Source organism: Lagenorhynchus albirostris, chromosome 10, assembly GCF_949774975.1.
Source record: "Lagenorhynchus albirostris chromosome 10, mLagAlb1.1, whole genome shotgun sequence".
Taxonomy (NCBI): Eukaryota; Metazoa; Chordata; class Mammalia; order Artiodactyla; family Delphinidae; genus Lagenorhynchus; species Lagenorhynchus albirostris.
In genome coordinates, this window is record NC_083104.1 from 51382722 (window position 1) to 51398395 (window position 15674).

Here is a 15674-nt window from a genome sequence, read left to right on the forward strand (position 1 = left end):
TGTAGACTTTCTAATGATGGCCATTCTGACCTTTGTGAGGTGGTACCTTATTGTAGTTTTGATTTGCATGTCTCTAATAATTAACTATGTTGAGCATCTTTTCATGTTCCTACTGGCCATCTGTATTTCTTCTTTGGAGGAATATCTCTATAGGTCTGCTGATTTTTCGATTGGGTTGTTTGTAAATTTGGTGTTCAGTTTTATGAGCTATTTGTACATTCTGGAAATTAAGACCCTGTCTGTTGCATTGTTGGCAGATATTTTCTCCCATTCTGTAGGTGGTCTTTTCGTTTTGTTTATGGTTTCCTTTGCTGTGCAAAACGTTGTAAGTTTGATTCGGTCTCATTTATTTTTATTTTTATCTCTGTTGCCTTGGAAGACTGACCTAAGAAATATTGGTATGATTTACGTCAGAGAATATTTTGCCTATGTTCTCTTCTAGGAGTTTTATAGTGTCATGTCTTTTAAGTCTTTAAGCCATTTGAGTTTATTTTTGCGTACGGTGAGAGGGTGTGTTCTAACTTCATTGATTTACATATGGCTGTCCAATTTCCCAACACCACTTGCTGAAGAGCCTGTCTTTTTTCCATTTTATATTCTTGCCTCCTTTGTCGAAGGTTAATTGACCGTAGGTGTGTGGGTTTATTTCTGGGCTCACTGTTCTGTTCTGTTTGTCTGTATGTCTGCTTTTGTGGCAATACAACACTGTTTGATTACTGTAGCTGTGTAGTAGTGTCTGAAGTCTGGGATGGTTATGCCTCCTGTTTGCTCTTTTTCATCAGGATTGCTTTGGCAATTCTGGATGTTTTATGGTTCCATATCAATTTAGGATTACTTGTTCTAGTTCTGTGAAAAATGTCATGGGTAATTTGATGGGGACTGCATTAAATCTGTAGATTGCTTTGGGTAATATGGCCATTTTAACAATATTCTTCAAATCCAAGAGCATGAGATATCTTTCCATTTCTTTGAATCATCTTCAGTTTCCTTTATTAATGTTTTATAGTTCTCAGCATATAAGTCTTTCACCTCTTTGGTCAGGTTTATTCATAGGTATTTTATTTTGGGGGTTGCAATTTTAAAAGGTATTTTTTTTTAATGTTCTCTTTCTGACATTTCATTGTTGGTGTAAAGAAATGCAACTGATTTCTGAATGATAACCTTGTATCCTGGTACTTTGCTGAATTCGTTTATTAGATTTAGTAGTTTTTGTGTGGAGTCCTTAGGGTTTTCTATATATAGTATCATGTCATCTGCATATAGTGACAGTTTTACCTCTTCCCTTCCAATTTGGATACCTTATGTTTTGTTTTCTTGTCTGATTGCTGTGGCTAGGACTTCCAATACTATGTTGAATAGGAGTGGTGAGAATGAGCATCCTTGTCTTGTTCCAGATTTTAGCAGGAAGGCTTTCAGCTTTTCACCATTGAGTATTATATTGGCTGTGGGTTTGTCATAAATGACTTTTATTATGTTGGGATATGTTTCCTCTATATCCACTTTGGTAAGAGTTTTTTTTTTATCATGAATGGATGTTGAATTTTGTCAAATGCTTTTTCTGTGTCTTTTGAGATGATCATGTGGCTTTTGTCTTTTGTTGATGTGGTGTATCACGTTGATGGATTTGCATATGTTGAACCATCCTTGTAACTCTGGAATGAATCCAACTTGATCATGGTATATAATCCTTTTTATGTGTTGTTGGATTCGGTTTGCTAATGTTTTGTTGAGAATTTTTGCATCTATATTCATCAAAGATACTGGCCTGTAATTTTCTTTTTTCGTGGTATCTTTGGTTTTGGTATCAGGATGATGGTGGCTTCATAGAATGCACTTGGGAGTGTTCCCCCCTTTCAGTTTTTTTGGAAGAGTTTGAGAAGGATAGGTATGAGTTCTTCTTTATATGTTTGGTAGAAGCCATCTGGTCCTGGACTTTTGTTCATAGGGAGTTTTTTTTTGTTACAGATTCTATTTCACTTCTAGTGATCTGTCTGTTCAAATTATCTATTTTTTCTTGATTCAGTTTTTGTGGGCTGTATGTTTCTAGAAACTTTTCCATTTCTTCTAGGTTGTCGAATTTTTGGCATGTAATTATTCATAGTATTCCCTTATGGTTTTTTGTATTTCTGCAGTATCAGTTGTTAAGCCTTCTTTTTCATTTGTTACTTTATCTGGGTTCTCTCTCTTTTCTTCTTGTTGAGCTTGGCCAGCAGTTTGTCAGTCTTGTTTATCCTTTCAAAGAACTGGCTCTTGGTTTTATTGAATTTTTTTTCTATTGTTTTTTATTTTTTTCTTAATTTATTTCCTCTCTGATAGTTATTATTTCCTTCATTCTGCGACTTTAGGTTTTGTTTGTTCTTCTTTTTCTAATTCTTTTAAGTGATAGGTTGTTTGAGATTTTTCTGTTTCTTGAGGAAGGCCTGTATTGCTGTGAACTTCCCTTTAAGAACTGCTTTTGCTGCATCCCATAGATTTTGTATGGTTGTGTTTTCATTGTCATTTGTCTCAAGGTATTTTCTAATTTCCTCTTTGATTTGATCATTGACCTATTGTTTTTTTAGTACCATGTTGTTTTGTCTCCATGTAATCGTGTTTTATTTTTCTCATATCTTTTTCTGTGGTTTACTTCTAGTTTCCTGCCATTGTTGTCAGAAAAGATGCTTAAGATAATTCCTGTACTCTTATTAAATTTGTTGAGGCTTGTTTTGTGCCCTAGTATGTGGTCAGTCCTAGAGAATGTTCCATGTGCACTTGAAAAGAATGTGTATTCTGGATTTTTCGGATGTAATGTCCTGAAAATATCAATTAAGTCTAACTTGTGTCATTTAGGATCTCTGTTGCCTTATTGATTTTCTGTCTAGAAGATATGTTCATTGATGTCAGTGGGATGTTAAATTGTTGTATTGTCAGTTTCTCCCTTTATGTCTGGTTAGTCTTTGTTTTATGTATTTGGGTGTTTCTTTATTAAGTGCATATATGTAAAATCCTCTTCTTGTATTGATTCTTTTATCATTATATAGTGTCCTTTATCTTTCTTTATGGCCTTTATTTTAAAGTCTATTTTTTCTGCTATGGGTATTGTGACCCCCACTCTCTTATCATTTCCGTTTGCATGAAGTATCTTTTTCCATCCCCTTACTTTAAATCTGTGTGTGTCCTTTGCCCTAAAGTGGGTCTCTTGTAGGCAGCACATTGTAGCCTCTTATTTTTTAATCCAGTATGCCACTCTTTGTCTTTTGATTGAAACATTTAGTCCATTGACATTTAAGGTAATTATTGATAGCTATGTATTGGGTTGGCTCAAAAGTTCATTTGCTTTTTTTCTGTAAGCTGGCTTTAGTATTGCTTAGTTATCCTTAACTTCATTTGAAACAATTTTGTTAGACTCTATTGTGACAGCTATCATATCAGTGTGCATTAAAAAAACCATCAAAATTGGTGAATTTTTGTGTAGCTATTTTAATATTGAAGATGGAAGAAAAAAGCAACGTTTCCAGCATATTATGGTTTATCATTTCAAGAAAGGTAAAAACGCAACTGAAACGCAAAAAAAATTTGTGAAGTGTATGGAGAAGGTGCTGTGACTTATTGAACATATCAAAAGTGGTTTGCGAGGTTTCGTGCTGGAGATTTCTTGCTGGACGTTGCTCCACGGTCAGGTAGAGAGATTGAGGTTGATAGCGATCAAATTGAGGTATTCATTGAGAACAATCAGTGTTATACCACGCAGCAGATAGTCGACATAAGCAAAATATCCAAATCGAGCATTGAAAATCATTTGCACCAGTTTGGTTATGTTCATCGCTTTGATGTTTGGGTTCCACGTAAGTTAAGCAAAAAAAAAAACTTCTTGACTGATTTCCGTATGCAATTCTCTACTTAAACGTAACACAACTGTTCTGTTTTTAAAACAAAATGTGACAGGCGATGAAAAATGGATGCTGTACAATAATGTGGAATGGAAGAGATCGTGGGGTAAGCGAAATGAACCACCACCACCAACCCCACCAAAGGCGGGTCTTCATCCAAATAGGTGATATTATGTATATGGTGGGATTGAAGGGAGTCCTCTATTATGAGCTCCTTCCAGAAAACCAAACGATTAATTCTAACAAGTACTGCTCCCAGTTAGACCAACTGAAAGCAGCACTTGACAAAAAGAGTCCAGAATTAGTCAACAGAAAACACATAATCTTCCATCAGGATAACACAAGACAGCATGTTTCTTTGATGACCAGACAAGAACTGTTACAGCTTGGCTGGGAAGTTCTGATTCATCTGCCCTATTCACCAGACATTGCACCTTCAGATTTACATTTATTTTGGTCTTTACAAAATTCTCTTCATGGAAAAAATTTCAATTCCCTGGAAGACTATAAAAGGCATCTGGAACAGTTCTTTACTCAAAAAGATAAAAAGTTTTGCAAAGATGGAATTATGAAGTTTCCTGAAAAATGGCAGAAGGTAGTGGAAGAAAATGGTGAATACATTGTTCAATAAAGTTCTGGGTAAAAATGAAAAACGTATCTTATTTTTACTTAAAAACCAAAGGAACTTTTTGACCAACCCAATGTTTATTGCCATTTTAAACCTTATTTTCCCATTGATTTTTATTTCTTCTCTGTCCCTTTTTCTTTGTTCTTGTGTGTGTGTGTGCATGTGTGTGTGTTCTGATTATTTTCTTTTGTATTGATATTATACTTATGTTCTCTTATTTTTGTGAATCTGTTCTATGTTTTTGATTTGTGATAACCCTGTTTTTCAAGTATGTTAACCCCTTCCTATATCTACTTGCCTTTGATAGTCATATAGGCTCAAGCACATTTTAGGGAGAACAGATTCTACATTTTCTTCCCTGCCCCGCATTTTACAATTTTTTAAATTAATTAATTATTTATTTTTGGCTGCGTTGGATCTTTGCTGCTGCAGGCAGTCCCTCTCCAGTTGCCGCAAGCAGGGGTCACTCCCTGCCGCGGTGCACGGGCTTCCCATTGCAGTGGCCTCTCCCATTGTGGAGCATGGGCTCCAGGTGCACAGGCCACAGCAGTTAGCAGCTGTGGCTCACAGGCTCCAGAGTGTAGGCTCAGCAGCTGTGGCGCACAGGCCCAGCTGCTCCGCAGCATGTGGGATTCTCCCGGACCAGGGCTTGAACCTGTGCCCCCTGCATTGGCAGGCAGATTCTTAACCACTGCACCACAAGGGAAGCCCCCATTTTACAATTTTGATGTCCTCTTTTACATCTTCATGTTTATCCTTTTGCTGTTCATTGTGGTTATCATCACTTTCACAGAAATTTTTTAATCTTTTTAAATCTGTACTAGCTCATTTAAATGATTTATTTTCCAGTTGTGATTTTCTCTTTCCTATAGATTCTTCATTTCTGTTTAGGGAAGACCTTTCAATATTTCCTTTAGGATGGGTTTAGTATTGCTGTATTCTTTTAGTTTTTGCTTGTCCGAGAAATTCTTTATCTCTTCTTCTATTCTAAATGATAATCTTGCTGGATAGAGTATCCTAGGTTACACATTTTTCCCTCTCAGAACTGAATATATTGGGTTGGCCAGAAAGTTCGTATGGGTTTTGCCGTAAGACGGTACGGGGAAACCTGAACAAATTTTTTGGCCAACCCAATATCTTGCCACTCCCTTCTGGCCTGCAACGTTTCTGTATAGAAACCAGCTGATAGTCTTATGGGGGTTCCCTTGTAATGAACTCTTGCTGCCTTTAAAATCCTCTCTCTTTAAGTTTTGCTGTTTTTGTTATAATATGTCTTGGTGTAGGTCTGTTTTGGATTTATCTTGTTTGGGACCCTCTGTGCTTCCTGTACCTGGATATCTGTTTCCTTCTTTAGGTTTGGAAACTTTTCAGCCATAATTTCTTCAGATATTTTTTCAGTCCTCTTTTCTCTTTCTTCCTCTTCTGGAATTCCTAGTATGCATAGGTTGGCATGCTTTATATTATCCCATAGGTCTCTTATGTTGCTTTCATTTTTTTTTTTCATTTGGCTTTCTGTCTTGATTGGGTGGTTTCCATTATTTTATCTTCCAGTTGACTTGTTCTTCTGCATTATTCTTTCTGCTATTCATTGTCTTTATCTCAGCTTTCACGTCTGCAAATGAGTTTTCTAATTTTTCTTGGTTCATCTTTATAGTTTCTAGCTGTTTTTTTTTTTTTTTACAGTAATCTGCATTTCTGTCAATAGCCTTTCTTAATTCCTTCAGTATTTCCATTGCCTCTGTTTTGAAATCGGTGTCTTAGACTGAAGAGGTCTGCTTCATTGTTTGTTCTTTCAGGGTAATTCTGTTGGTCTTTTAACTGGGAGTGGTTCCTCTGCTGATTCATTTTACTTGTGTTTATCTTACTCTGTGAGTTTAGGAGAAAGTTACCTACTTTGGTCTTAGAGGGCTGTTTATGTGGGGGTGTCCCTGTGTAGCTTGTACGTGTTTAATATATTTGGTACGAGGCTGTTTTTAGTATGGATGCCTGTTGCCTCTTTACTCAGTGTGTGCTGGTCATTACCCCCGAGAGGGGTGGGGTGTGTAGATGCCATGGCTGGTGTCTGGTCTGGCAGCGGCTCAGGCACACCCTCGGAGCACGCAGTGGGGGCAGCAGCAGCTCGTGACCACTCCTGGGGTCTGGGAGGGTGGCAGTAGGGGCTCGTGACCACTCCTGGATATTCATTTCCGTTTTTAAAGAAGTTATTGTTTATTCTCTTTCCAGGTTCAGATCCATTGTTAAGTATGCTGCAGATTTAACTTTTTAAAAAATCTCTCTTACCATAAGGGTGTTTTTAGTTTAATCTCTCTCAGTGTGTTGAATGAATTTGACTGTTCCTTAGTGGTGTATACAGCAGTTGTTTTCCTTCACCAACCTTGGAGTGATTTAGTCTTATTTTGGTAACTTATGTTTTGACCCTATGATCTTGTACTCTTTGTATATTTTTGTAAGCCCAGTGGAGTGTGGGCAAGGTATTGGTAGTTTTATTATAAAGAGCCTCAACTTCATGTTACTAGAAGCACTCTTTAATTACTGCTAATTTTCTGCATATCAAATTATGCTGTCATTTTTATTATTTAATGGCAGGTAATCCAAACATCTTTTTTGTGGATTTGGAGCATATTACTAACTCTTGGCAGCAGCAGCTTATTTTCCTAATTAAATAGATTGGTGTGTGAGTTTCTATTCGTGTTTTTTTTATGGACCCTAATTGAGCAGTGACAAGATGTGAGTTGGGTTCATTGGACACAAAGGAGAAAGCTCCAGGATTATAATTTGACCTTAGTTTACACAAAAACCTGTCCACAAATGTTCCTAGTATCATTATTCATAATAGCCAAAAAGTGGAAATAACCCAGATGTCTGTCAACTGTTGAATGAATAAACGAAGTGTGTTGTATGCATTCAGTTGAATAATTTGGCCATAAATAGGAAAGACTGACACATGCTACAACCTGGATGAACCTTGGCAACATTATAAGTGAAAAAGCCAGTCACAAAAGGCCACCTGTTTTGTGATTCCATTTATATCTACTGTCTAAAGCAACCAAATCCCAAGAGAAAGAAAGTAGATTGATGAGTGGTTGTGAGGGGCTGGGGGTGGGTGGATGAGAAGGGACTGCTCACGGGTATGAGTTTTCTTTTTGATGATGAAGGTGCTCTAAAATTAATAGCAGTTTGGGCTGCACAGCTCTGCATTTACTAAAAACTAGTTAATTGTACACTTTAAAAGGGTGAATTTTATGGCATGTAAGTTATACCTCAATAAAGCTGTTATGAAAAATTGGTCTCAGATAATGAGTGTGAGAGGATAATAGGAAAGTAAACTGACTGAGGAACTCTTCAGTCTTCTTTGAGAGTGGAAGGAGGAAAATATGATTTGCAGGGAAGAGAAAGATTAACCTGAGTTTGCTTCTTTAGAATTTAATATTGGGCAGTCGTATGTTTGAGTTGAATTTTTGTTACACAGAGTGATGTTCTTTATATGGATTGTTTTTGATACACAATTTTTAAAAATAGGTCAGTCTTACGAAATTCGCATGCTGGATAATCGGAAAATGGGAGATGTGCCTGAGATCACTGGAAAACTGGTAAAGGTAAGGACCATCTGTTTAAATTCCTAAAAGATACTGCAGTGACTCAAAAAAGTAGCAGTTTTACTGCAAGAGTTTTGTTTTTTGTTGCAGGAGTTATTAAAAATTATTTAATTTCACTTTAAGAAAGTAATGGCTATATTAAAACTCTTTTGAGCTATATTTTGTTTACTCCTCTGTAAAATAGGAATTATAGTAATTACTGAGTGAAGTAAATGTGAAGGCCCTCTGGAAACAAAGCGCCAGAGAAAAGTTAGTTGCAGCTAAAGGAGGGAGAAAAACCCACTACCACAACAAAAACTTTGTTTCTCTTTAAAAGTAGAAGATAGTGTGGAAACTTTGTTTCTCTTTAAAAGTAGAAGATAGTGTGGAAACTTTCTCTTTCAAAGTAAAAGATAGTGTGGGGGGAAAATATAAGTGTTACTTTGAAACTTTTATTTCACCTCTTAAAATTTCTCTAAGTAAAATTTGATCTCTTCACGCTACTGGTGTATCTGAATGAAGAGTCCGTTATTCCAGGCCTAGGAGGCGCAGCCAACCCATTCCTTTTAGGATGGATGTGCCTTCAGACCCATCCCCGGCCCCTGCAGTGTCATGCAAGGTGGGTCCTTCTAGCCTCTACCTGTCACGCACCACACAGTATCATAAACTCCAGAGCATTACAGGGCAAGGGTTACGGAAGAAGTTTAATTGGGAAAAGGGAAAATTTCATTGTGGCTAACTGTTAGCAAGGGAGAAGCAGGATGAGTTCTCTCGGTCCTTCCATCTTCCTACAGAGAGGCCTGTTGGGGCCCGAGTGCTGCTGGGCCCTCATTGTGGAGAGGCATTCCATTGGAAAGACCCATCCCTTTTCAGACTGGCGAGCATGGGGAAGGCAGCCTGTGGGGGGAGTGGACAGCAGTACTAATGCTAACAAATTAGGCTTGTCCAGAAAGCAGCTGCTCAGCACTGGAGGCCTGAGAGTCTTTGGAGTACTCTTCCCACTCCTGGGGGCAGGAAGCTCCCAATCCTGTGAGAGGTTCTAGTCCCCAGTGGATCATTGTCTTGCCAACCTGGAGTAAGCTCCCAGGTTTCTTCTGACTCCTGAGGCTCCCAACATTCTCAGAACAGAAGGAGAGAAGTTATTTACCCATTCTCACGTGTGTCATCTGAACATGGAGTCTGTCATGTCTGTGTTCCATCAATGGGTTTGATCATTTCCCTAAAGGGTGGGTCAGATGGCCTTATTTTTTTTATTCCCTCCTATTGGCTTTCTCACCTGTATTGAACACTAATTAGATTCACCCTTTTAAAAAGGCATCAGCACTGTTCCCAGTGAGCAAGCCCTATTGAATTGGTTATGCTCTGCTGGACTCTAGTGACAAACAGCTATGGTTTGGTCAAGGAGCAACAGCTCTCATTTTTCAGAGTCTAGAAGGCTTAGCAGTGTTGAAGATTCTCTCAGCATGTCTTGCTCCCAGCTCGTCATTCATTGTCAGACAAGTATTGGGCACCCCGGCAAATCTTTGCCAAATTGTACCACACCTGGTTAAAATTCAGCCTAGTAATATATTGTTTAAGGGAAGATGTGGGTGAACTCTTGTCATTGTGAAAGTCACAGGGTTACTTTTTAAGAAGTCTTAGTTTCATCTTCCACTTGATAAGCCACATGTCTGATTTTTGGTGGATGTGGCAGAATACATCCAGTTACATCCTGAGAGCTTGCCTGGGATTCAGAGTTACAGTCTGCTACTGCCAGAGACTACAGGATAACTTTCTTAAAGACCACATGCTTCTTCATCTAGAGGATCCCTAAAATACTCTGCAGCCATCTAGAGTTTAATTTCCTGGCCCCATGATCTTTGACTCTGCTATTGAGGGGGGCGGTCTTCGGGATCAAATGCCGCTGATCAGAGGTGCTTTGGAACTTCTTGACCTGCTTAAAATACTCAGTGAAGTGCTTTCTCTGATTGTTCTCTTTCTGTCTTATTGTTAGGGCCCCTTCATCTGTGGCTGATTCTCTAGGTGTATTGTCTCCTTTTAGTCAGAACTTCCAGATAACAGCTTTTCCCCTTCCAGTTTTATTTAAGAGGTTTTCTTTTATATCTTGCCATTTCTTAACTATGGTCCTCCATATTCCTTATTTTACTGTCTTATGTCTTAGTCTGACCTAGAATGGGGTTTAGTAAAGCACTTAAAACTAATACCTGTATTCTCATACTATTTTCATCTGAATTCGTGGATTTGATCTGGTTCTTACTAAATATGGAAGAATCAAAATCATGACATTTTCTGTGCTGCACTTCTGAGAGATCAACCTGCTGGTGACTGTGAACCAGGAGCCACCACTGGCTCAAGCACCATCACTCTGTGAGGGCTTTGCTGCCAGCAGGACTTGTGTGAAGTGGGTGCTGGTGGGGAATTGGGTGTGGATCAGAGTGGCAACTGTGCCTTCATAGACGTCCACAGAGGTCCTAATGACTGACTTGGCCTCTTTTTAAACTATTTCAAATTACAGTATTTCTACTTTTAAATGGTTCCCTTCAAAATATTTATCAGCTATGTTTTGGACAGCATTTTGGGGGTACGGAAGGCAGGGGCACTAAAGATAGTATTGATATGTATCGCTAACAAGTTATTTCCTGCTCAAACCAGCAGAGCGTCTACTGGAAATACGATTATCTTACTGCATCATAGTCTGAGAAACAGTTATTTATAAACATGTCAGAAACACTAATTAGTGCAAATCTGGTATCTGAATCCATTTTGATGACCTGTTATCCTGTTCTTGGAATGGAACAGCAGCTGGCAGCCCAAACCTGTGGGAGGTGAGGGTGGGATGGGTGGAGAGCAGAGAATGGCCTAGAGTTTGTGGCGTTGAGTTAAAGCCTTCCCTAGGAATGAACCTGAGTGTTTGGATGAAGTTTACCTGTGTTTTATCTGTTTTGTTTTGTTTTTCCCTTGCTTACCTCAGATAATCTCACTTGCAGGTTAAATAGTTGAGGATGAATTTTGCATATAGGTTCTCTTTTTGGGGTGGTGGGCAGATTTACCCCCCTGCCCTTGACTTTTGTTTTCTGGGGGGCGGGGCTGTGCCTCACAGCACTCGGGGATCTTAGTTCCCCGACCAGGGATCGAACCCCAGGGTCCCCTGCAGTGGAAGCGCAAAACCCTAATCACTTGGGCACCAGGAGATTCCCTGATGTTTTCTTTATAGAAATATAATTCTTACTAATTTTTTATGGACATGGACCTTAATTTTGAATTACAGTATCAAATTTTTTAATAAAAATTTAACCTAAGAGGGCTTCCCTGGTGGCGCAGTGGTTGAGAGTCCGCCTGCCGATTCAGGGTACACGGGTTCGTGCCCTGGTCCGGGAAGATCCCACATGCTGCAGAGTGGCTAGGCCTGTGAGCCATGGCCGCTGAGCCTGCGCGTCCGGAGCCTGTGCTCCGCAATGGGAGAGGCCACAACAGTGAGAGGCCTGCGTACCGCAAAAAAAAAAAAATTTAACCTAAGAATCCATTTTATTTGCTCTTGTTATTTTTGAGTTATAATTCTTTGTACCGGGACTTCCCTGCTGGTCTGGTGGTTGAGATTTCACCTTCGAATGCAGGGGTTGTGGGTCCAATCCCTGGTCGGGGAGCTAAGATCCCACGTGACTCATGGCCAAAAAACCAAAACATAAAACAGAAGCAATATTGTAACAAATTCAATTAAGATTTTAACAATGGTCCACATCAAAAAAAAAAAGTTAAAAAAAATGATAGTAATAATTCTTTGCACCAAATAATTGTACCCATACCCAGGTATCCAAGAACAAAACAGTGTTTTGTAAAACACTTACAAAATGTTTAAAGCAGAATTTGTTTTTGTTTTTTTGTGGTACGCGGGCCTCTCACTGTTGTGGCCTCTCCCGTTGAGGAGCACAGGCTCCAGACGCGCAGGCTCAGTGGCCATGGCTCACAGGCCCAGCCACTCCGCGGCATGTGGGATCTTCCCGGACCAGGACACGAACCCGTGTCCCCTGCATCGGCAGGCGGACTCTCAACCACTGCGCCACCAGGGAAGCCCCAGAATTTGTTTTTGTATGCTTTTCTATTATAGGCTAATGCATAAGAAGTGAAAACACTTGTGCTTTTTAGCTGGAACAATTTTGAAGTGCTCATTTCCCCTACTTATTCCATAGAGCATCATAAGAGTTGTGTTCCATGACAGACGGCTCCAATATACAGAGCATCAGCAACTTGAAGGTTGGAAGTGGAATCGCCCAGGAGACAGACTCCTCGATTTAGGTACAAGTCAGAAGACCACGGAGAGATGAGGCAGTTGTTTAGCTATACCTGTTAATATGCTAGCACCACACCATGGGTGATTGCGTAGAGAGTTTTAGTCACCTGTGTGACTTGAGTTGTTTTATGTATGTATGTATTTTAACATCTTTATTGGAGTATAATTGCTTTACAGTGTTGTGTTAGTTTCTGTTGTATAACAGAGTGAATCAGCTGTATGCATACATATATCCCCATATGCATTCCCTCTTGCATCTCCCTCCCACCCTCCTTATTCCACCCCTCTAGGTGGGCACAAAGCACCGAGCTGATCTCCCTGTGCCATGCAGCTGCTGCCCACTAGCTATCTATTTTACATTTACACGTAGTGTATGTATGTCCATGCCACTCTCTCACTTTGTCCCAGCTTACCCTTCCCCCTCCCTGTGTCCTCAAGTCCTTTCTCTACGTCTGTGTCTTTATTCCGGTCCTGCCCCTGGGTTCATCAGAACCATTTTTTTTTTAGATTCCATATATATGTGTTAGCCTACAGTATTCGTTTTTCTCTTTCTGACTTAACTTCACTCTGTATGACAGACTCTAGGTCCATCCCTCTCACTACAAATGACTCAATTTCGTTTCTTTTTATGGCTGAGTAATATTCCATTGTATATATGTACCACATCTTCTTTATCCATTCATCTGTTGATAGACACTTAGGTTGCTTCCATGTCCTGGCTATTGTAAATAGAGCTGCAGTGAACATTGTGGCACACGTCTCTTTTTGAATTATGGTTTTCTCAGGATATATGCCCAGTAGTGGGATTGCTGGCTCGTATGGTAGTTCTATTTTTAGTTTTTTAAGGAACCTCCATACTATTTGAGTAGTTTTATAGTTAAAAATGAAGTTGTTTTTGGTGCTTAACGAAACCGAGCCAGGAATTTTATGATTTTTAAACCATTTATTTCATTTTTGATTGGCATCATCCATCATATTCTTAATAAAATGAAATAGAAATCATGGTGGGAGAAAGTATGATACACATTAGGTGGGTTTTTATGTTGAAAGGATTGACCATGGAGAACATTGAAGGGAAAAGTTCAGCAGGGAGGTATAATAATTTCATTAGAACAGAATCATTGTAGATTGTAACCTTTTAATCATTCATAGTTTTGTTTCTGTGTCACTTCTTTTTAAAATACAGATATTCCAATGTCTGTGGGAATAATTGACACAAAGACAAATCCAAGCCAGTTAAATGCAGTTGAATTTCTGTGGGATCCTGCAAAACGCACATCTGCTTTCATTCAGGTTTGGATTCTTACATTATTAGAGTTATACTAGCGTCATTCAGGAGGCTGTGGGTGAGCTTGAATTCTTGATACGTGATATCATTTTCTTTAAATATTTGTAAACTATCTTGTAATGTTTTTTATACACACACACACAACACACTCTGTTAAGTTAGAGTTAATCTACTAAATTCATCATTTATGGACTAACCTATAAAGACAATCTTAATATGTAAAGCATTATTTAAATATCACTTTTACCACTGGTAGTAACAATAATCAAAACTTCCATTCTTCTTAAGATGCATTTCTCTTGAACAAAACCTGCTGTTTTAAAGGATATGATTGAAAAAAGTGTAGTTTTAAGATTCTGTCTAGCTTTATTTAAAAATATTTTAATACTGACATTTTCAATCCCCCACAAAAGTGAGAGGATAATAATGAATCCTCTTGTGCCCATCTCCTGGCTTCGACAGTTATTAGTAGTTTCCCCTTTTTGGTTATTGGTGGAATACTGTAAAGCAGCACCCAGGCATTTCATTTCACCCATGAATACTCAGTTTGTGTCTCCTAAGACAGGGGTCCCCAACCCCTGGGCCACAGACTGTTAGTGTCCATGGCCTGTTAGGAACCAGGCTGCACAGCAGGAGGTGAGCGGCAGGCTAGCGAGCGAAGTTTCATCTGTATTTACAGCCACTCCCTGTCACCCACATTACCACCTGAGCTCCGCCTCCTGTAGATCAGTGGCGGCATTAGATTCTCAAAGGATCATGAACCCTACTGTGAACTGTGCATGCAAGGGATGTGAACCGTACTGTGAACTGCGCATGCAAGGGATCTAGGTTACATGCTCCTTATGAGAATCTAATGCCTGATGACCTGAGGTGGAGCTGAGGCTGTGATGCTAGCGCTGGGGAGCGGCTGCAAATACAGATTATCATTAGCAGAGAGGTTTGACTGCACAGAGACCATAATAAATCAATTGCTTGCAGACTCATATCAAAACCCTCTCAGTGAGTGGCAAGTGAAAACAAGCTCAGGGCTCCCACTCATTTTGCATTATGCTGAGTTGTATAATTATTTCATTATATATTACAATGTAATAACAATAGAAATAAAGTGCACAGTAAATGTAATGCGCTCGAATCATCCCAAAACCATCCCCACCCCACCCCCAGTCTATGGAAAAATTGTCTTCCATGAAACCAGTCCCTGGGGCCAAAAAAGTTGGGGACTGCTGTCCTAAGAGATTAGTTTTTGAAAAACAGATATGGTATTATTATATGTAAAATAAAATCAACAGTAATTCTAATAGTATGTTCAAATTTGTAAATGGTGAAATGAAAACTACTGAGTAGGTAATCTTTATATAGAGAAGGAAAATCAGTTAATTGCTGACTGGCCGAAGTAGGCTATGATTTGTGTGAACTATAGAGAATTTAGTATTTTGCATTTTCGTGGTCTTCCAAGTAGTATCACCCATCAGCTAATAATCAGTAGGGCCATGGTTCCTATTAGTTGAATATTTTCTCATATTGTTCATCTGACAGGGTGACTGGGTATGTGGTGAATGAGAGCAATGGAAGAGCTGGCCTTACCTCTCAGGCTGTGTACAGTCTTGGTGCAGAAATCAGTTTTAACCTTGAGTCCTTAGAAGAGGGGGTGTGTAGCAGTCAGAAATTACCAAGATCTTGTTAATGACACTGTGCCATGCCCTGGAGCTGTCACCATGGTGTTGTTGCAAGAGTGGGCAGAAGTGGTGGGAAAATGAATACTGCCCTCAGGATCCTCTGTGAACTGTGAAGCGTTGACAGGAGAGTTCAGATGGATGCAGGTGGAGTGAGGAGTGGGCTTGGTGGACTGTGGAAGCTCCCCAGGCGAAGGATCACGAGTTGATGACCGTTAGGAACAGCAGTGAGGTGACTAGCTGGCTGGAGTTGGGGTGATGGCAGTAGAGGGCAAACAGCAGGGGCTCTGAGTAACGAGGTGATGGTTGCTGTGGATTGAGCCCCACGCAAGGCTGAGGACCGTGGGTCCAGT

At 39.5% G+C, this 15674-nt stretch overlaps 1 protein-coding gene across 8 annotated transcripts in view; it reads left to right on the forward strand.

The window, feature by feature from the left end:
* The window catches only part of UBP1 (upstream binding protein 1), a 70832-nt gene that overhangs the window by 36095 nt on the left and 19063 nt on the right, over positions 1–15674 (forward strand). For 6 of the 8 annotated variants that reach the window (XR_009542900.1, XR_009542899.1, XM_060162446.1 and 3 more), the window contains 4 exons: positions 3925–3975; positions 8017–8093; positions 12260–12365; positions 13547–13653. Coding sequence is in view for 6 of the 8 variants with exons in the window: in XM_060162446.1 (XP_060018429.1) it covers positions 3925–3975; positions 8017–8093; positions 12260–12365; positions 13547–13653 (341 nt within the window). In the remaining 2 variants the exon portion in view is untranslated. The remainder of the gene's footprint in view (positions 1–3924; positions 3976–8016; positions 8094–12259; positions 12366–13546; positions 13654–15674) is intronic. The other 2 variants (XM_060162447.1, XM_060162449.1) reach the window with 1 other exon arrangement.